Source organism: Syngnathus scovelli, chromosome 13 (assembly GCF_024217435.2).
Source record: "Syngnathus scovelli strain Florida chromosome 13, RoL_Ssco_1.2, whole genome shotgun sequence".
Lineage (NCBI taxonomy): Eukaryota > Metazoa > Chordata > Actinopteri > Syngnathiformes > Syngnathidae > Syngnathus > Syngnathus scovelli.
The window spans coordinates 14273598-14294276 of NC_090859.1; the positions used below are offsets into that span (position 1 = coordinate 14273598).

Sequence of the window (20679 nt, forward strand, 5' to 3'; positions counted from 1 at the left end):
ACTGGTTATTGCTGGGAGCAATGACAACTCTTTTCATCTCTTTTTTATTAAAATAATAAATGTTTTGCAATTAATTTTGAAGTTATTATTACATTCCAAAAAATGTTAAAGTGCTATCCACTACTTCGCTAACTATTACGGTGCGGTGTCCTGATTGGCTACTTCCACGCTTCTTCTTTTCCATTTGTTGTTACTGGTAGCTGATCGCTGATTGGTGGCTTTCCGGCTACTTGATCACGCCCACCCACGCATCGGTCCGCCACTGACTGGGCTGGCCAGATACGTCGTGGAGGTTGGCGGCGGCCATTCATTCTTCTGCGGTCCACGGAGGACGTGGAACAAAAAAGAGCAGAAGACTGCACACTCGAAGGAAAGGGAAAGTTCGGCCGAATCTTATCTCACAGCACAAAAAGAGAGGAAAACATCCAGCCACTTTGACGAAGGGAGTCTTCCATCGCGTGGGAGTTTTCAAACGCTCGCTTCAGCATCTCTCTGTCCCACGTAAGTTCTGAAATAATATTTCGCCTACCTCTCTACAAAAACTACACTTTCCTACATGTTCTCTGATTGTCCTACGTTTCCTTTTCGAAGCGAGATACTTGGCCTTATCGAAGCCGGGCTGACAGACTTTTTTTCGATTTGAAGCTCTTCTGATGTGGCGTATCCATCTCTTAATTTTTGTTGTCTGCTATAAGTATATATCCGACGTAGTTTTTTCTTTTTTCTGTGTTAAGATAAATTGACGAACAAGCTTATTTTGGTCAACAAATATTGACAACAATAATTTGACTGGATTCAACGTTGATTTGTGCTGAATCTGCCAAAAGTACTATGACGTCAACACATTGGGAAAAATAATGCTTTTATTTTGACATGGAGTTTCCACACCAAAACTATATATATATATATATATATATATATATATATATATATATATATATATATATATATATATATATATATATATATTCTGTCATCATGCCCCTTTTGACAGTTTGGCGACCAATCCAGGGTACCCCTCCTCAACTGAATCGATACACCCTCCGACTGGAGCGTAACTCCAACTGAAAGTCGAATCGGGTTCATGCAAACAAAGTCGCACCCTTTGTACAAAGCGTCATTTCAATGTATCATTAACCCCGGCTAATGCCTTCCGCCTGTGATTTGTCGTCAGGGGCGTTGGCAGTCAGTGGACGGCGTCTAAGGTTGCTAATCTTCTTTTGTGACTCCGGGTGAAAGTGTTGTCAGCCATGACAAAGCACTTCGGTGTTGGGTGTCGGACGGTAAAGCGAAAAACAGATCCATGCCGACAATTCCTCATTGATATATGTGAATTCTGCAATTTAAGGGTGTGAAGTTTTGGGGTGGGGTCTATTGCTATTGTGACAATGCTTGTGGCTTGTGGCGTCCCTCATGGTACCGTGTTAGGGCCCCTTTCAAAAGCACTAAAAAGGAATCCGGGGTTCATTCATCCTGTCCCTGCGGAACTCCGCTCTCCTTCTTTGAAGCCACACAAAAAAAAGTGCCGCGCTGTCTTTCTTGGCAGACGAAGGGTGCAGATGCTGCGTTACGACACTTTGAAAGCACGGAAAAGCTGAGCGTCCTGTCGTCACGCGTGCATTTGGACCCAAATTAGAGTGTACAGTACGGCGGAAAACGACAACCTCCCCGCACGTGGGCCACATGGCGGGCCTTTCATGAATGCTCTTCAGAAGTTGTCCACGCTTTGGTCTTCACTCATAAATCCCTCTTAGAGGCTTTGGGAGCATTTTTGAGGAGATAGAAATGGCAAAAATAAACACGCATTTTCTGCGATGAGGTGTCTTTTCCACTTTTGTAATGTATCTTTATATATTTTCAGCTGTAAAAGCTCGGCAGATTTCAAATATGTTTGTCTGGAAGTACACCCTATTGTTTGTTATATTCCGACAATTTTCTGATCACATTAAGCCATTTTTTTCCCCTCGTAAAATGACGTGTCAATGCTTTTGTCAATTTTGTTTTGATTTCTTTTCAGCGTGGCCTTAATACTGCTTTATATGAAACAGCTGTTTTTTTTCTCCCAGTCTCGTGTTACTTTGGACCCATTTGCATCGTCCATCCGCGCTTTTCCGACTTTGTGTGATGTTCAACAAATTTCCAAATGAAAAAGAAAAAAAAAACACAACACGTCAGGTCGGTGTGAAATATGACAGAGTGCAGCAGGCACTTGAACGTTCCCACGTGGCTTTCCGTCGTCCTACTTGTGCTGCCAAACAGCTGATTTTGGAATCGACAAAGCGGCGTGAAACTTATTGCAGTCATGCACTCTTGATTAGATTAGGCGGCTCTTTGTTGGGGGTTGCGGTGGGGGTCGGACCAGAACCTCCCGCAGCCCCTGGAGCTTACTGGGTGGGGTCCTGGGCCAAAACAAAGCACTCCCCCTAAAAGAAAGGAAGGAGTGAATGACTTGTGGGGGAAGGGTGAAGTGGCTTTTTGTGGGGAGTTTGCAGGGGAGTGGTGTTTATCCGTGGGGGGGGGGGCGAGCAGACGGCTGCCGCTCTGACGTCATCATCAGCTCCATCATCACCGCCCAAATCATCTCGATCAAAGAGGGAAAGCCTCGCAGCTGTGCAGGCTGGCGCCGAGTACGTTTGTGCCTTCAGATATCATCTTAGATTTTTTTTTTGTAACCATGTTTGTATCTGAAATCACTGTTTCCCATTCAAATGAATGGAAACGCTGTAAATCCGTTCCCCTGATAGTTTTTATGACACGTTAAGAACAATAGCGCGCTATAAAATGACAAAGATGGAATCAAATGTTTTGAAATAATTTGTGTGACACTTTTCAAACCAAATGATTCGACTCTACCGTCCGTCGGGCCTTTTTTTTAGTACGCAAGACGTTGACGTGACCATGTAGACTGTGTGTGTTGTAAAAATTAATTTGGTGTCGTGTTCACATAGCGCAAGACTGGCTAATAGTCTGAGCAGCTGTGGTTTGATTTGTAGTGTGACGACTCTCCAGGTGACTCGCAGACCGACTCGGGATAATGTTACGTGACCCGCGGGACCTCACGCACAAAGCTAACGTCAAATACCAGTAAAGGGTTTTCATGAATTGTCTTTTTTTTTTTTTTTTTTAGACACTAGAATCAAATCCAAATTAGGGCAACTTATTTCACAAGAAACTGATCCGGACCGAAAGTGAGCATTGGGCTGACCCGAAAACAAGATCCAAGAGACCAACATTTGAGATAAAAACAGAAAGTCAGCACAAGGCTTTTAGTTTCACAATTAACTGCAGCGTTCCGGGGTCAGACATCTGTGATCCATCTCCTGGGGGCAGGCGTCTGGAGCAACCCCCCCTCCGTCCCCTTTTAGAAAATACCCCCCCGTCCGCCAGCTATGACTTCCCGCTAGTCGTCTCAAATCGTTCAATCTGACTCCTGCTCTTTTATTTTTTTCCATTTAATGGATTCTTGTTCCATCATAAGGCTTTGCGTTGTTTCCACAACACCCCTAAAACCACAATAGGGGCATCGCTAAAGTTGTTAGTACTCCAAATACTCTGCCCGTATCGGGATATTGCGACGGCAAAAAAAAAATGGCTGTAAAACTGAAGGATATTCCAACATACGTGGAAACACCAACATGGAACATGTGCTTAAAAAGTCCAGCGCCATCAAAATTACGATTGTTCCAACTCGGCGGTGGTCTCCAAGACCTCCACTTCAAGTCTGAAGGAAGCCGCACCTGTTTTTATACCAAAAGAAGCCCGAGCAAAGTTCAATTAGTGCATTGTGTTCGTCATCATTCTTTGCCAATGATCTATTCCCTCGCTCCTTCGTTCTCCGCCATGTTTTTTTTGTTTGTTTGAAGAATAACAATTATAAATCAGCTTTCCCAAATCGACGGCCATCTGTTACACGTCCAGCTTCATCATTGTACCATGATGTCATGTTTGTGTGTGCGGTCTGCACACACTCGCATGCATGAACATACACGCGCGCACATGACCAACACAAAACACACACACACGGAGGAAATTGGCTCGTTGCATTGAATTAGCGGCCCAGTGTGTAATCAGTGTGAGCCCCGGAGAGCAGAACACTTTTTTTTTTTTCTTTTACCTTTGCAGCTTTAAGTGTTTATGAAGGTTAGCATGGAGGTTAGCCGCGTGATGTTGCGCCATGAAGGAAAAACCAAACTTTTCATTTGCAGATGATGTTTTGAACCCTCAAATATGCTGGCTTGTATTTTTATGACAAATTTGATGACTCTTAATAATCAGACCACAAGGTCAGATCTCGACCAAAGCCAATTCATGGCTAAGTTAGCACCTAATTTAAAAGCCTGAGCTACCCCAAAGAGCGCCTGAATAGATTCTTTTGTGGCAGTGCTGGCTGCTGTGAGCTATAGATGTCCCCCCCCCCCCCCCCCCCCCCCCCCAGGCCCGCATAATGGCCTCCCCCAGCTGTGGAAGCGCTCAGCAAGGCCCCTTTGCCAAGAGCTAGCCGCGAGCTAGCTGCAAGCTAATCGCCTCACTCGAAAAGGCAATACTGGAACCCGATTCTCAGTGGCCGATGTTTTATTATGGTCGTCACGCCTCGTGATCCCGCCCACGCCGGTGTCGGAATTGCATATTATTCCAAGCTTATTGCAAATTTTTCTTTTGATTATATTTCTTTGAGATCAAATCGGTGACAGCAGCACTGAGTTTGTGTCTTTTTTTTTTCCCAACAAATACAAATGCCGTGTGAATCGTTTGTCGGTAATTTCAGGAAGGTTTCTGTGGGAATTCAAGATTGAGAAAATATCGAAATTCCTGCAAGCCAGGTGTGTGTGTACTTTTTGTACTCGTGACGACGTAATGGTCTCCGTTGGAGCGGTGCTGATGGTTTCCCGCTCTGCCGGTGAACTGCTGGTGAACCGAGGTCTGGCTCGTGTAAACGGACGGCGGAGCCATTAGTTAATTATCTCCAGCCTGATGTATGCGTGTCATGACTTGGAGAGGAGCCAAGCGGCCTGAAGGAGGAGGACATTCCCGAGTGGATGACCTCGTTTACCGGCGACCGTCATGTGATGGGAAAGCCTCGTATGAAATTTGGAATACAAACATTTGTTGAACCTTGAATTGTTTTGTAACCAGTCATGCCTTGTTTCTGTTAACAGTCGACTCATCGTTCTCGTCATCCCTCGGCGGCAGAGTCCACCCGGAGGTTCCACGTGAGAGGTTGGTGTCCCGCCCCTTTGCGTCTTCAGTTTTACACTTTCCATGCCAGGCGTCGAGACTAAAAACAAACCCGGCTTCCTGCTTCTCCTCGCTTTGATATTCCGGGCCTCTCACGAGCAGAACTACAAAGCCATTGCCATTCCTGTCTTTGTTCCCTGCCGGTGGACGGCACCATCACTCATCTTGAAATCATCACAACTGGTCCAGATGCCAACTGGTCCCCCTTTGTACTCCACACGGTCCGCTCACGTTATATATTTGAGCAAGCCGTCATCTTCCGCCGACTTTGGAAATTGCTGAAGGAAGTCGGGGGTGTCTGAGGGAGGCCGTCGGGGGGGATGTATGTTTTTCCAATACGGGGGAAAACAATGGCGTGGACGAGAGACCACCTGTGAAGGTCATTTTGAAAGTGGAAAGCCCCCCTGCCATAACAAACAAGGTGCTCATTTGTCACGTCCAAAATAGTCACTGTTGATGTCGGCCGCCTGCTTCCTGTTATCTCTTCCTTGTTTTTCGTGGTCAAGTTCAACATTAATGCTGTGACACCATTTTTTTTTTACTCGACTTTAAACCCCCCCTCCCCTAACATCTTTTGATTCAGCGCCATTCCCAAAGCTGTTGGGATAAAGCCGCTTGAGAATTTGTGGGAACCTCAGCAGGTCGGAGCCCGCGGGGAAGTCGGGATTAAAGCCCGCACAAAAAGACGGTGGGAACAATGCTTCCCAATATCCGACAAAATACCTTCCGCCCGAGCGTAACCCGGTTACCCATTTCCTTCGTCTGGCCTGGAAAACACAAGCGCAAAGAATCGAAGCGGCTTTTTTCGATTCCCGCCGCTGTTTTGGGGGTTCAGGCGGGGCTGGAAGTGGTTAAACATAATGGCCGCAGTGTCGAGCCCGAGGCCCCCCGCGCTCTTGAGTGCTAAGAGTGAGAAACAGAGAGTTACTCGAGGCCCCTCGGGGCTCCCCGACCCGTCAGCAAGCCGAGGAAAGAGGTGTGAAGAATGTAACCCTCAATTTAGCTCCGTTTCACTTAGCTTCCACTTTTAGCGCCATTGTGCTTTTTTCCTACGGGTGAAATTCGTCTTGACCGAGCGTTGGCCGCCCGTGTGAAAATTTTTCCCACTACTGCTAACTTCAAGTTAGCCGTATTTGGCTAACAATAGCATTTCCATCACCCTTTTTTCCCCGCACATGTTGTATATTGGTAGTCAAAAGACAAAAGGGAGAGGTTTTCATGTTTCTGCCAACACAATTGTGTCTCCACCGCAACCTCACCATCAAATTGACCCTCCCCCCCCGGAGGTGTCGGTGCCCCCGGTGGCCCACGCAGGTGCGCCGCCTGTTTACCGCAACTCTTATTTTCTTCCACTCTTTCCCACGTTGGTTTCCTCTGGACGTCACTGTTGGGATTTCCTTACCTTCAACACATCCGTGTGTGTTTATTCTGATGCCCCCCCCCCCCCCCCCCCCCCCCCCCCCCAAAGAAGAATCCTGAGTGCTAAATGTTCTCCACCATGGCCAACTGCAACCTCAGCAATGTATTCCCAGACGATGTAAAGCTGGAACTCCATATTCTTTCCACTGTCTGTGCATTTTCCAAATACTTTTCCCTGCTGGAGTCCCTCAGGGAAATGTTTTAGGGCCACTTATTTGAACTTTAACTACTCCAGGTCCTTGTATCCTGTGTGTGTCCCAATACTTTTGCAGTGCACGTGAAGGTCCACTTATTTTCTCAATTTTTGGGTCAGACCTTGTAACGTGAGCGTAATGCAACAAAAAAAATTTTTGGGTCACTTCCTGTCAGGCTTTCATCCCTCTAATGTATGCATTATTTCTACCTCTAAGTAAGTACAGATGGACGTAAACATGCAGCGCGTCGTTTTTCTTTTTTTTTTTTTTCCTGTGATTGTTTGCATGTTCCACATCTGCCTCCACGTGCTGGTGGAAGGCTCTTCATAGCGTCCAGATGGTCGTGACGCCGAGCTTCTCCGGTTGCAGACAACATCCACCCAACATCCCTCCCTCGTGGGTCAGGTCGTTTTTTACGGGCCGGAGATCTAAAATGCAACCGTCAGCTATCGGATACTTTGCTCCCGGCGCGTTTGTTTTGGTTCTTCTGAGCCGTCGCCTGGTAACCTGCATCTCGCAGCGGGCTTTTATGTGGCCGTTATGTGATTTTATTTTATTTTTTTTCTTCCACTGGAAAACTCTCTCGACGGGCTCCTTGCAGTGCCAAATGTTCCCTCCTCCATCTGTATCTCCCATCTTTTTTTTTTTTTCTTTCTTTCCACGCGTTTGCTCCTCAGCGGCCATCTCTTTCCACACGAGTCGACCTGGCGGCAGTGATGTCATAAGCGTGCAAACGACAACACTTAAAAGATGCGTATTTGTCCGCCAAGGACAAAAAAAAATAGACACGGTCTCGGTAGATTTGTCTCTCGGCAAGAAATAGAAGAGCTGCCAACAAGTGGTCTTCCGGCTTGCAAAATATTTACAGTGCAAATTCTTTGAGATTCTCTTTTGTTTTGTCTGTTTGACTGTAAAGTAGAAGCGACAAACGGCCTCATCCTCCCACTGACACTTCTTATTTTCTTTCAATGGCATCGCCAACTCCCAGGAATGTTTATCCGCTGTAAAATTTAACGGTGGAACTTCCAAGGCCAGAAAGCTAGTGGAAAAACTTTAGTTTGGAACCGTGCAAGAAAGACGTATAGACTTAATGGTGCCGCTGGCGTCACGTTAGCGTCGCCGCGGAATCAACTCGTGCTACTTTTATTGATATCAAGCAACATGTGAAATCCCGCTTGCGGACTTTAACGGAAATCCAATAACTTAGAAGTCAAACTGTGGCGGTAGTCAAGAAGGAGAAGTCGGATCGCCGCTAAAATTCAACCCAGTCGAGTCATTACTTTGGTTAAGCCGGTCATAAATCAAGTCAGTGGGTCGTAACTAATATGCACGTCGGCCACTCGGCGACTCCTAAAATTGGCGACTTAAATCTCTGACCGGAGTTAAACAAAGTCCGCAGTCGAGACAAACAGGTGCTTAATGTTTTGTACCAGGTCCTCCTCATTGGCCTCGGGCTTTCCAACATGTGGAACTCATTTGCGCTTCCTGTGTCAGCGAACACAAAGGTCAGCGGGATGGCGGATGAAACGTCCGGACGGGCTCCTTGACATCCTGGCAGCGTTCTTATCTGACCATGCCTGGAGGGAGCTTTGCCACGCGGTGAGCTCATCGGCTTTGAGCGCTCCCACATGACGGGATGTTGCTCTTGGCCCGTTGGAGAGAGCTGACGAAAAAGCCCAGCGAGACAAAAGAGGGGAGATCCAGCTCCGTTTGTTATCTTAACCCAGATTCGCTGCACGAGAGTGGCCACCATGTGGACCCTCTCACCAAGTGACCCCTCTTTCCTGGCGGATCGGCCAATCAGAGCACACGTGTGGGAGGGGTGAGCGCGGAACGGCTCGGGGTGGCCTAGCCACTTGGAGTGTCGTGAAGAACCGGACCGCGAGCCTCCACGGAGACGCTGAAGCTGATGTAATACGCCCTCGATATTCCCGATCAAAACATGGCTGCAGATGTGCTGAGGTGTTCGGAAAGATTGGCTCGTGGCTGGTGGAAAAGCTGACTCCGCCGTCCCGCTCTTATTTCACCATCAATATTCCCTTTCACTTGGTGACAAGGCATCCAAAATCTGCACGCGACCTACTAAGCCCATTGTTGGCTCGCAACATCTTTTCTATTTTGGTGGGATTTGACTTCTTTATCATTCATGTAGGTCATGTTGTCAAGTCTACAAGGAAACACTGGAGTTCCTGTCCGCTTTAGCGTGCAAAGAAGAGATAAGAGACGAGGGGGAAAAAAAAAAGCTGTCCCTGAGGCTCTCCATGAAGCAGCTGACCTGGGGTCAGCCGGCGCCTGATAGCGTAACGGCTGCTCGGGTGTCACGTGACGGGACTGCTGATAAGCTTTCCCGACGTACAACGGCCCCATTACAACGAACACAAAGATCCGATAGAAAAAGTCTGCCTGGCCAAAGATAGATGCTTCAGATTCCTCAAACAAACCAATAAATACCCTGCCCCAATTAGTCGTCATAAAGCCTATTATCACAATTAAAAACAGTTCCCAGGGGTGTAAATAACATGCTTTCAGAAAAATACCCCAAGGATTAAAAAAAAAATATATAAATATAGAACACTTTACACACACAGTTTTTTGTCTTGTTGAAATTAGACTGTGCGTCCATATGTTGCTAAGCCGTCTTTGACATGATCCTGGCCATCCCCCGCTTTTCCAGCAAGGCGTTCAAAAACGATGACCTCAATCCCGTCAGCGCTGGCCTCGCCGCAACGCCTTTGAGAGTTTGCAGCATCCCGAGAGCGCCTTTGATGAGACTTTCCGTTTGACACGGGGACCCAAGACAAATGCGTTCAAGGCTTCTTTCTTTTTGTGAGGGTCAAACATTTGTCGGCCATTCACCGAAGCCTAATTCCTCTCTGCCGCAAAACACGTGACGCGGCGCCGATAATTGGACGCAGCTGCACGGATGAGACGCCAGGTCGCGGCAGGACATTTAACCTTTGAACCCTCGGCAGCGGTTGCACATTGGCCAGGCATGCTGCTCTCGGTTTGTCTGAAGACGAGCCAGAATGCTCATCAAGGATCGGTCGGTCGGTGGTTCGTTTACATTACAACATGATAAAAAATCATGAAAAAAGAAAAACCTTGAAGACGTTAAAATTGTGAGTGGAAATGTCGGCCCTTATCAGCTCAAGCTAGCCCGTCAGCAGTTATGTTTTTTTTCTTGTCCCTAACAGGAAACGGTTCTCAGCTCTTGGCTGTACTGTCGCCATGGCGAGTGTTTGTTTGTTTACATCTTGTGGCACTTTTACGGCCGCGATGGGCCAGCTGGAGAGCGAAATGGTGCCGTCATCCAAAAAAGCACCCTTTAAAATGAAACCATCATAAAGTAGGTCAACAAAAAAGTGATTCACCTCTCGCTGTTTTACTATCTGGCAGGTGTGACCTGGCTACCGGGAGTTGGACGCCGCCTTAAAACGATGTAGAGGCGGAACGCGCTGCCAAACTGCCAGGAGGCGGCCAGCCAATCAAACGGTGGTCAGAAGTTTAACGGCGAGCAGCAAGGTGACCTGGAAAACAAAAACACTTCTTCCACTCATAAAAAGGGCTGAAGAGGACCGAAAAAGGAGAGAGAGGAAAGGACCCAACAGGAGTTAAGTGGCCACAACATGGACCAGACAAATTAAAAGGACTCCAGAGTACCAGTGGGGCTGACAAAAGGGACGAGAAGAAGAACTGAATGACGAGAATGACAGAAACAAGGAATTAAATGGAAGACTAGACCCAAAGACTTAAACAAGGAGTGAAAGGGCTCAAAGAAGGCGAGGAAGGACTTAGAGAAGGACTTGAAGGACTTTTAAGGGCTCAGGGAAAAACTGAGAAGAGCTAGAAGAACCTGAAGGACTAAAACACAAATTGGAAGGACTTCACACAAGGAAGTGAATGACTTAAAGAAGGACTTCAAGAACTGGAAGGACAAAACAAGGACTTAAAGAACCACTAAAGCAAGAACTGGAGCCAGAAGCAGAGCGGACTGAAGAGGACCTAATACCAGGACTTGTGGAACTCCTAAAACAACAACTTTTAGAAGAACTTGAAGTCCACAAAAGCCGTGAAGGATTCGCGGAAGAGCTGAGACTTTGGCGTCGACCATGTGCCACGTGATCGTGACGTGTCGCTCCATGCTGTGGACGCTGCTGAGCATCGTGGCGGCCTTCAGCGAGCTCATCGCTTTCATGAGCAGCGAGTGGTTGGTGGGCTTCCCGCGCACGCCCGACCGCCACCACCACGGCTCCTCGTCGTCGTCGTCTTCGGCCGGCGAGGCCTACCGCCCCACGCTGGGCATCTACGGCCGCTGCGTGAAGCTGCCGCACCTCCAGCGCGGCGGCGTCCTGTGCGGCCCGTACGCCGTCCACTTCGGGGAGATCGCCAGCGGGTTCTGGCAGGCCACGTCCATCTTCCTGGCGGCCGGCATCCTGCTGCTGTGCGCCGTGGCCTTCATCTCCGTCTTCACCATGTGCTTCCAGAGCATCATGAAGAAGAGCATCTTCAACGTCTGCGGACTGCTGCAAGGCATCGCCGGTGAGACGCGTGACAATCGGCCATATCGAGTATTTTTTTTTTAAAAAAACGTGCTTCCTAGCGTTTCAAGAAATGGGAGACAAAATAGTTCATTTCATGATGAGGTCATTGTCCTTTTTGCTAATTAATTTTGCGTGTGCGTGCACGGCTGGCCCATTCAAGGCATCCCTTCAATTCGGCCTGCACGTCAGATGTAGCGCAACATGTGGAAAGAATTTATGACCTACTTTTCATTTCCTTCTCACCACACCACGCCTTCCACACAAAGAGAAACAAAGCCATAGAAAGGCACACAATGACACGCATGCAGTAGAAGAAGTCTACACCCCCCCCCCCTGTTCAAACGCCAGCTTTTTGTGGTATGAGAAAAATGTCAACATTTCAAAACGTTTTCCATCATTAATCTGATCTTTAATTCCGTTTAATTAAAATTTGGTTGCACATGTGTGCACACCTTCTTAGAAGTGAGGAATTGGGATATGGTTCTTTATTTAGCTCAAGCCCCCAATTAACATGTGCCCCCCCCGCCCCCTTTCGCCAGGCCTGTTCCTGATCCTGGGCCTGATGCTGTACCCCGCCGGCTGGGGCTCGGAGAAGGCCCGCCTGTACTGCGGCGTGGAGGCGTCGCCGTACCGGGTGGGCCTGTGCTCCATGGGCTGGGCCTTCTACACGGCCGCCGGCGGCACGGCGCTCACCTTCCTGTGCGCCGTCTTCTCGGCGCAGGCCGAGATCGCCACGTCCAGCGACAAAGTGCAGGAGGAGATTGAGGAGGGAAAGAGCCTTATCTGCCTCCTCTGAACGCCGCCCACGCCAAAGACTCGGTCGGCCGCGCTGTAAATAAGTGTACATATGCTCGCATCCTTCTTTCAGGGGATAAGCCACTCCAACTAATAAAGAAAAAATCCATTCCGTGTGGAATGATCCACATTGCAATGGCTTTCTGTTTTTCCAAGTGTGCGTATTTGTGTGCGTGTGCATATTTGTGTGCGTGTATCACACGCGTATGTGCTTTTGTGTAAAGTTTTGCGTGAACGTGCCCACACAACTGTCAAAGATGGTAGAATGGCGCCCTCAAGTGTAACATGCCTGCTAGTGCACTCTGGCTTCTGAGCTATCTTCTATGGAGGGTGCCCTCTGCTGGGGACTTTTGATACTGCATCCAACTCCCTCTTTTCTAACAGTATCTGGGGGACGTCTTTCTTTCGACCACAACTTTTGAACCCAATGGCCTCGACATTCCACCATCTGCAACCCCCCCCCCATTTTCGGGACCCTGAACACGCTGAACGGCCTTGCGTAGCTCTACAAAGTCTACACCCATAATGAACGTCAAACAAACAACGAGGGATGAGTTTGTTATTTTTGATGTTATAAAGTGTTTAAAATAATTGAAAAAACGTCAGGACGCATCATTGAACCTGCCAAATTAATTGCTTTACAAAAAAAGTAGTTCAGGGGAAAAAACGCAATGATAATAGTCAGTATGGGCGGAGTCAAACGTTTAGGTCCACCCCACATTAAGCCACGCCTCCAACTGTACTTTGCAGCCAAAGCTACTCACCCCGTCGGCAGACACGTCGGCGTGTGACGTCACTGTCTTTCCCACGTGCAGATGTTTATGCTCCTCGTGCTGGTCGAGACGTCAAGAGGGAGAGAACAAAAGCGAGACAAATGGCACACGTCTCCTTAACTAAACATATTTACTCATTTAATCGATAATACAAAAGAAAACAACGTCGATCAAAAAGACATAGGAGCCGTGCTTTGTTGTCTTAAGCCACTTGTTGAACGTAGAGCGTCAGCCCCTACAGATTTTGCACGCGCTCGCCATGGAAAAAATAATACCGACTGGATAACATTGCTAGTTCCTTGACTAAGTCTACTACATGTGCTAACCAGGTCTATTTGTTTTACCTTTCTAACTACATACTAATTTCTAGCACTTTGATCGAGCATTTCTAGTAGGTCGACTATTTGTGATCGCTACATGTACAATTTTCTCGATGGTTCTTAAACGCAGCAGCCCTCCCCCGGATTTGGCGTGCACGCGCTCGGCTTGTAAACACAAGCTCACACGTGACTGTTTTGGAGCTGAGCTGAGCTGAGCTGATTCGTCGACGTCGTCGTCACGGAACGGACACAACAAAAGAAAACTAACGAGAAAAGGTTCGAAAGAAGACAGTGGACTGAGCCGTCCAGAAGCCAAGCCGATCTGAGCGGGCCGGGGGGGGTGTCATGACAGTCGACGTGCTTTGTTCGGGCCTGCCTTCGTTCCGGGCCGCCGTTAGCTCGCGTGTCCGGGGGACGGAGCCGAGAGCCTTTGTTTCGGCCGCTCGTCTCGTGCTAATCGGCTTGCTAGCTTGTTACAAATTGTACTTTTCCAGCTAGTTAGCATTAGCACTTAGCATCGACAGCCTAGTACCACTCTCCCCCTTTGAACCAAACATTCGTGATCACCGTCCGCTCGTTGTCAAGCTTCGGCTTCGATGTCCTTCGCCATGGAGGACAACTTGGAGTCCGGCTGGGTGTCCGTCCGGCCCAAAGCCTTCGACGAGAAAGAACGACACAAATTCGCTTTCATCGTGGCCTGGAACGACATCGAGGGAAAGTTTGCCATAACCTGCCACAACCGGACGGTACAGAAGCGGACCAGCTTCCTCGACCCGCTCCTCGACTGGTGCCCGTACGCGGACGACAAGCAACCCGAGATGATGTCGACAAAAGACGGAGGTCGTTCGGCGAAAGTTTCTCCGAAGGGAAAAGTTGACAGTTGGGACTTGGTGTCGCCCAAGGTCACCGACATGGAGTTCGTGGACCCCGCGGGGGCCCCGCTCTCCCCCGCGGAGGACGGCCGTCAAGACTTCAGCTGGGCCGGCCTCTTCTCGTTCCAGGACCTCCGAGCGGTTCACCTCCAGCTGTGCGCGGTCAACGCCGAGCTGGAGCCCTGCCTGCCGGCATTCCCGGAGGAGCCGTCCGGCGTGTGGTCGGTTCTTTTCGGCGCCTCGGCCGCTTCGTCGGAGCGGGAGACGGAGGCGCTGTGCTACCAGCTACAGGTGTACCTGAGCCACGCTCTGGATACCTGCGGCTGGAAGATCTTCTCGCAGGTGCTGTTCACCGACAGCGACGACACCGAGGAGTACTACGAGAGTCTGAGCGAGCTGCGGAGGAAAGGCTACGAAGACGGGCTGGACAGAGCCAAGAGGCGCTTGCAAGAGGTCAGGCAACAGATTTAACGTGATACACATCATCTGCATGCTTTATTTGGATTTATGATCAACTCTAGTACCTTAACTGACGTGTGCTACTAACTCTTGGCACCTTGGCTGACTACGTAGGTATTCTGTTATTCTACCACCTTGTCCAACCAGACTGGCAGCGAATCATGACGTTTATCCGACACGCTGTTTTTTTGAGGATGTGACAGAGATGCACACTTTTTCCAATTGTTCCAAAATCCCCTCCCCTTCCTTTATCCCACGGCTGCAAACGCCGCCACCTCCCATCTGCCACCGTACTTCCCCACGCCTGTAACCCGATCCGGCCCCGAGGCCCACACATCGAGCCCTCGTGTTAGCGGGGACAAAAGACAACAATTTGCGCTCGAGTTACAGCAGCTGTCGACCTCCTCCCAGGATGCGACACGTCACATGACGCACGGCACATGCGAGCGACACGAAACAAACGACTCCTTTTTGGAGAATCAACTATTTCCTGGAAAGAGTTGACACTGTTCCTACTGAAGAAATTCCACCCCTTTGTTGTCCTCTCATGGGAGTAGCTTGGGTCGAAACATCTGAGACGTTTTATTTTGGTGGGAAAAAGTCTTAAATAACAGTACGGCTTTTGTGACTCCATAGATCATCTTGTTGATTTCAATCAAAGGATATTGAGAGTATAAAAGATTAATTTCTTCCTCTTTTGTTGCTGAAACCTGTCCGTTGACTCAAGCACCTGCCAAGATATAGAAAATATTTGCTAAAAGAAGCACAATGAGTGTGTTACTTGCACTTCCTCATGACATCATTGACAGGATGAGGTATTTTCCATAAACGCTCCACCCTTTCCATTAACAAATATTTGGAGCAGTGTGCCACTAAACATTTGCCTCGATAAAGAATCTCAGCGCCGCCGCTCAAAATCTCCGACGTGTTTGTGTTCGCGGTGATCACCATGTGACACCCGGCCAGGCAAACACGAGTCAGGCGTGATTGTCAAATATTGACCACAAAGCAGACGAGATGACGCGATGAACTTGAGCCAGACGTTGCACGTGTGGTTGGCGAGTCTGTCTCGGAAATAACAAACGTTTGGGTGGCGGCTTTGAATGTTGTTTTTTTTCTCAGAAGGAAGTGGCGCCGGAACTTAGAATGTCACAGACTGACATCATTTTTGATTTTTTTGCCATCGTACTAAAGAGACTGGAAGAACCACAGAAAGGCTATTGTGACAATTCTGCCTAGCAACAAGTGGCAAATCTGCCCATATTGTCTCATGTCTAAGTTGATTTTTTTTCTTCTTTTTTTTTTCTTCTTCAACCAAAACTTGGCAAGCAGGGCGTGTTGTTTCCAAAGGGTAAAAAAAAGTGCTCTAGGCAGACTGAGCAGCAGCTCCGGTTCTGAGCAAACTGGTAGAGTGGGTCGTTGATGACCGGTTTCACGCTGCTGAGGCGGCAAAAACGCCGTCCTGTAATTACACGCAGAGCCGTTGCTGCTAAATTCAGCACGTGAGAACTCCTTGGAAGCCCGGAACATGCTTCTTAGGTTTAGTCAAATTGTTCTTTGTTGTGATTAGGACTCTTTATGAGCCCGGTGATTGACTGGAGACCTTTCCGAGGTGTATGCTCAAAGCTAGCCGCTAAATGCTAACTAGCTTCTGTGACAAACCATGTTTCATTATAGCGTGACGTACAAAACAGTTGTCAGACGGCGACGCTTTTGACACCAAGGGACAACTCTCCCGCCTGTCCAGCATTCCCTTTACACACATACACACACACGGACACACACGGGGAGTGTGGTTGTCATGGAGACGGTGCAGGGCTGTAAACAGTAGGAGCAGTGTTACCTCGCCTGAATGGTCCTCTGTGTGAGACCCTGACCCGGCCTGCTGCCCATAAAAGCGCCTCTCTTCCATCTTTATAATACATGCAGGTTTTTCAAAAATATATACATTATTTATTATGATGATTATGACATGCACAAACTGGCTGAATTTGGAAAAATCGCTGCAATCCCAACCATAAATCCAAGCTTTGCTAATCTGGGATTAAAGGGAATCTGTGGCCGGAGCTCTTAGCGCAGCTCAACAGCGTAGTCGTCGTGTCCACCGGATTCCTCACTGGAAGTCCACAAGTATGGTACACCATTGATGGTCAGTCGATATGTAAAAGCACTCAGCCCGCAGTAACGTAGCATATCAATTTTATTATTTAATTCAAAACATCACAACTGTTGAATATCTATGTCGTTGTGAACGTGTGCTTGGGTTGCAGGTTCTGGACAAGCACCGGGCCCTGGACAGCATGGTGGAGCTGCTGCAGGTCTACGGCGAGGAGGACGAGGCGTACGGCCAGATGCTGGAGGCCGCCACGCAGCTCTACCACTACCTGCTGCAGCCTTTCCGGGACATGAGGGAGCTGGCCATGCTCCGACGGCAGCAGATTAAGGTGACACGCACGCACACGCGCACACACAAATCCATCTGTTTTAGGGCTTAGTCGCGGTTGCGACTAACTAGTTTGCCCCGGAGCAAGCCCCCAAAGCCAAATACTCGCCGTAATACACTTGCAGCTGTATCTTGTCTACGATGTGTCATTGTTAAAATTCAATTCTTGATTAGGGCTGACAAAACAGAACAACTTGTGACCGCTTTCATGTGTTGGTCGTCTGTTCTGCGCTTTCTCCTGCTTATCTCGGCCCGGTGGGCGGAGTCAACTACGCAAAAATTAACGCCCTCACGCGCCAGATAAGAAAGACGCCATGTTTCCTAGCGTGCAACGCGTCTGAGTTTCGGCGCTAGTCGTCGTGAAGACGAATCGCAACGGCTGTGAGAGGCCAACAAAGTGGCCGTAAACGTGGAGGCGTTAAATTTAGCAGCGCTAGCTCGTTTGTCTTGCTTGCTAACGGCAGCTAGCATGCGAAGACAGCAAATGCTATTATTACAATGCTACATTTTAAATAGAGCAAAACTTGTTTTGAAAAATGTCATTCTCTTTTTGTAGGTGATCAAAATTGTTCTTTTTTTAAAACCAGAGATTTGATTTGATGGCCATATCACAGCTACAGTACACAGAGACGTCTTTGTGTTCTGGTTCTTTAGAAGTTGTACACGTTTCTGGTCAATGATGTAATCTCTCTGAGTATTCCTCCCGGCTTGTTCCTAACTTTGCGCTGCTTTGCTGCCTCACGTGCACACACACACACTTGCTGGCCGTGGTACAGACTGTACACACACACACATCTGCTTTACATTTAGGCCCCGGCTGGGAGTTCATTTTCTTCCTTTAACGCACACCAGGCCAATGTGGTTCAGGGCGTTTCAGCATTTATTTCTTATCCTTGCTTTCCATGTAGGCCACCAAGTGTTGTCTTTCTCCTCCATTTTAGGGCAACCTTTGCCATAGTGGGCCAACTAATGGAGTAAAACTATCAACTGGTTCCGTTGTAAAAAGATCATGAAATAATCCGTTCCCTCACTTTTGGTGCCATCTGCTGGCCGCCGTGCGCATTACACCTGCCTGACTTCTTAATCCTCGTCGCTCAGATTTCGCTGGAGACGGAGCGCCTGGGTCCTCGCCGGGTGGAAGGCCTGAGGAGGGAGGACGAGGAGTGGCAGAAGAAGGCGAACGTCGCCGTCCTCGCCATCCAGGACCTGACTGTCAAGTATTTCGAAACCACCAATCGAGCGCTGAAAGGTAAACAGCGCTCGCTCGGGCGCATCGAACGCCGCCACTGCATAGCGCACACAAAACGTCTCGGGCGTGCGCGTTTCAGCGCTGTTCGAGCGTATGCGCGCCGACCAGAGGAGGCTCGGCAAGTCGGCGTGGGCGGCGGCGGTGGAGCGCATGGAGCGGCTGCAGTACTCCGTCTCCAAAGAAACGCTGCAGCTCATGCGGGCCAAGGAGGTCTGCCTCGAACAGAAGAAGCACGGACTCAAGGAGGAGGTAGGGTGGAGTGTGTGTGTAGTATGTCACGATCAACATCTCATCACCTGTTTTTTTTTTCTTGGCCAGATGCGAAGCCTGCAGGGCGGCGAGGACGCCATGCTGCACCTGGACCAGCTGGAGGCGCTGTACTACGAACTCCAGCTGCAGTTGTACGACATCCAGGCCGAGGTGCTGCGCTGCGAAGAGCTGCTGCTCACCGCGCAGCTGCAGAGCCTGCGCAGACAGATCACAGGTCAGACCCATCACCCGGCGCCAGTGTCCACCCTGAAGGTTTCTCCTCAAATAAGACGCTTTTTTTTTGTTTTGTCTGCAGAGAGGCAGGACGAGGTGGTGTACTATGATGCCTTCGAGAGCCCCGACGCCATGAAGGGGGCGGAAGACCCGGTCGAACCGCCGCCTCTGCCGCCCCTCCGCGACGACGAAGAACTGCGGATCCTGCGCCAGAGGACTCGGCAGCTGGAGGCCCGCAGGGGACGCATCACCACCAAGAAGGTCTACCTCAAAAACAAGAAGGTGACCTGGCCACATAGAAAATTGGAGAATTTGATCCACAAAAGGGCTTCCAAGTTGTCCCTTTCTCATTTGACTCCTCTCGTGACAGGAAATCTGCATCTCCAATCACAAGCAGAAAATGGAAGCACGTCAGGGCGTCCTCACCCCGCAGGTATTGTCTCGCAGCCGCCCAACATCCCCGATGAACTTTGAGCCCGACTTGACGGTCGTTGCTGCTCGGTTCCGCAGATGCGGGAAACGGAGGAAGAGGAAGCCGAGCGGAATGCGCAAGTGAGTCTGGAGAGGCAGAGAACTCTGGACCGACTTCGCAGCCACAATCAGGTAAAGAGTCTCCATTGGCACCTTCATGTAGTTATTGATGATTCCTGATGTTCTCGGACCCTAATTCCTGCTCTCCTGCAACTCAGCGTTATCCAGGTCACGTGACACTGAAGTCCAGCCGTCTGAGGCTGCTTCAGACGCAGCGGCGAGCAAATCAGCCTCCTTGCACGCAGGCGGCCGGCGTCCAGACCGACCGCGTCGCCTCGGACCTGCCGGAGCTCTCGGTGCCTCCTCTTGAGGACGCCTGCGAGTCCTTACCCGCCATCCACCTGGACGACCCGGAGTCGTGTCCTCCGTTCCTCTCTCTGCCGACGGCCGTTCTCACCCTGGGTGGAGGTCCTCCGCCGCCGCCCCCTCCTCCCCCTCCGCCTCCTCCGCCATCGGTAGCCGTGGAGCCGCGTCCGGCGTTGCTGCGCGAGTCCAAGCCCGCCTCGCTGCCCCTGGGTCCGATCTCGCCACGCTTCTTCGACAGCAGCCAGCTGTTGACGGCCAGGAAGAAACTGAGGAAGACGTCGGCTGAGGACGCCACGCAATGGAGGAGAGGTCAGAGACAAAAATGTTAAAGGTCAATTTGTTTAGTTAGGTTAATTATTAAAATGAATACATATATTTTGAAGTTATACAAATGGTTGTAGCTTGGAACCATTTTTGAATGTTATTTACTTTACATGGTTGTTTTGTTCTGTGCTCAGCGAGCTCCCCGATGGACGAGGTTCTGGCGTCCCTGAAGCGCGGCAGCTTCCACCTGCGGAAAGCCGAACTGCGCGTCCTCGCCCCTGACCCGGACGACGACGGCGAGAACATCTTGGCGCAGATCCGGCAGGGCGTCCGTCTCCGGCAGGTGCGCGCCCCGCCGGAGCGGCCGCGCCGCGCCGATCGCTTTGCGCACTCGGCGGACGCCCTGACGCGAAGCATCCACGAGGCTCTGCGCAGAATCAAGGAGGCGTCGCCCGAATCCGAATCAGAGGACGAGGGCCTCCCTTGCACCGACTGGGAGAATTAGAGCACCCGCCCGGTTGGCTGTGACTTTGAGTGCAATTTGAACAAGAAGAAGAAATTGTATCTGAAGTGGGTTTTGTACAAGTGGACTACTACACGCATTTGGTCACCTGTGTTTACTGTCGTACTGTACTTTCCTTGAAGGAGGTCCACATAAAAATGCACATCAAGTATTCCCAAGTTTTTTTAAATCTTTTTTTTTTTTTTTTTTTTTTTACTTCACCATCTTATAGAATGAACTTCAAGATGTTTTGTAATGATTCTAGCTTGTGTTGTGTGTGACAGTTTAAAGTA

The 20679-nt window shown here is 49.4% G+C and overlaps 2 protein-coding genes across 3 annotated transcripts; both read left to right on the forward strand.

Annotated features, from left to right (window-relative positions):
• Positions 1 to 241: 241 nt before the first annotated feature.
• On the forward strand, positions 242 to 12339 carry lhfpl2a (LHFPL tetraspan subfamily member 2a). 2 transcript variants are annotated; one of them, XM_049737438.2, is made up of 4 exons: positions 243 to 501; positions 5157 to 5217; positions 10245 to 11387; positions 11929 to 12339. In XM_049737438.2, the coding sequence occupies exons 3-4, from the start codon at positions 10958 to 10960 to the stop codon at positions 12183 to 12185; spliced, it is 687 nt and encodes a 228-aa protein (XP_049593395.1). In that variant the 5' UTR covers positions 243 to 501; positions 5157 to 5217; positions 10245 to 10957; the 3' UTR covers positions 12186 to 12339. The 2 variants fall into 2 exon arrangements, with proteins under 2 accessions (XP_049593396.1, XP_049593395.1); XM_049737439.2 differs by lacking the exon at positions 5157 to 5217 and having other exon boundaries at positions 242 to 501.
• An 873-nt stretch (positions 12340 to 13212) lies between these two features.
• jmy (junction mediating and regulatory protein, p53 cofactor) lies at positions 13213 to 20496 on the forward strand. Its single transcript, XM_049737319.2, has 10 exons — positions 13213 to 14602; positions 16879 to 17052; positions 18150 to 18300; positions 18380 to 18549; positions 18619 to 18784; positions 18866 to 19065; positions 19154 to 19216; positions 19294 to 19386; positions 19473 to 19929; positions 20079 to 20496. Exons 1-10 carry the CDS (start codon positions 13874 to 13876, stop codon positions 20387 to 20389), a joined length of 2514 nt encoding a protein of 837 aa, XP_049593276.1. The 5' UTR covers positions 13213 to 13873; the 3' UTR covers positions 20390 to 20496.
• The last annotated feature ends 183 nt before the right edge of the window (positions 20497 to 20679 follow it).

Excerpts from the sequence above, each read along its gene's own strand:
- lhfpl2a (XM_049737439.2), top strand. The coding sequence starts at position 10,958 with ATGTGCCACGTGATCGTGACGTGTCGCTCCATGCTGTGGACGCTGCTG. Across the intron at positions 11,388-11,928 it reads ACTGCTGCAAGGCATCGCCG|GCCTGTTCCTGATCCTGGGC; the intron begins GTGAGACGCGTG and ends CCCTTTCGCCAG.
- jmy (XM_049737319.2), top strand. The coding sequence starts at position 13,874 with ATGTCCTTCGCCATGGAGGACAACTTGGAGTCCGGCTGGGTGTCCGTC. Across the intron at positions 18,301-18,379 it reads CACCAATCGAGCGCTGAAAG|CGCTGTTCGAGCGTATGCGC; the intron begins GTAAACAGCGCT and ends TGCGCGTTTCAG. Across the intron at positions 19,930-20,078 it reads CGCCACGCAATGGAGGAGAG|CGAGCTCCCCGATGGACGAG; the intron begins GTCAGAGACAAA and ends TTCTGTGCTCAG.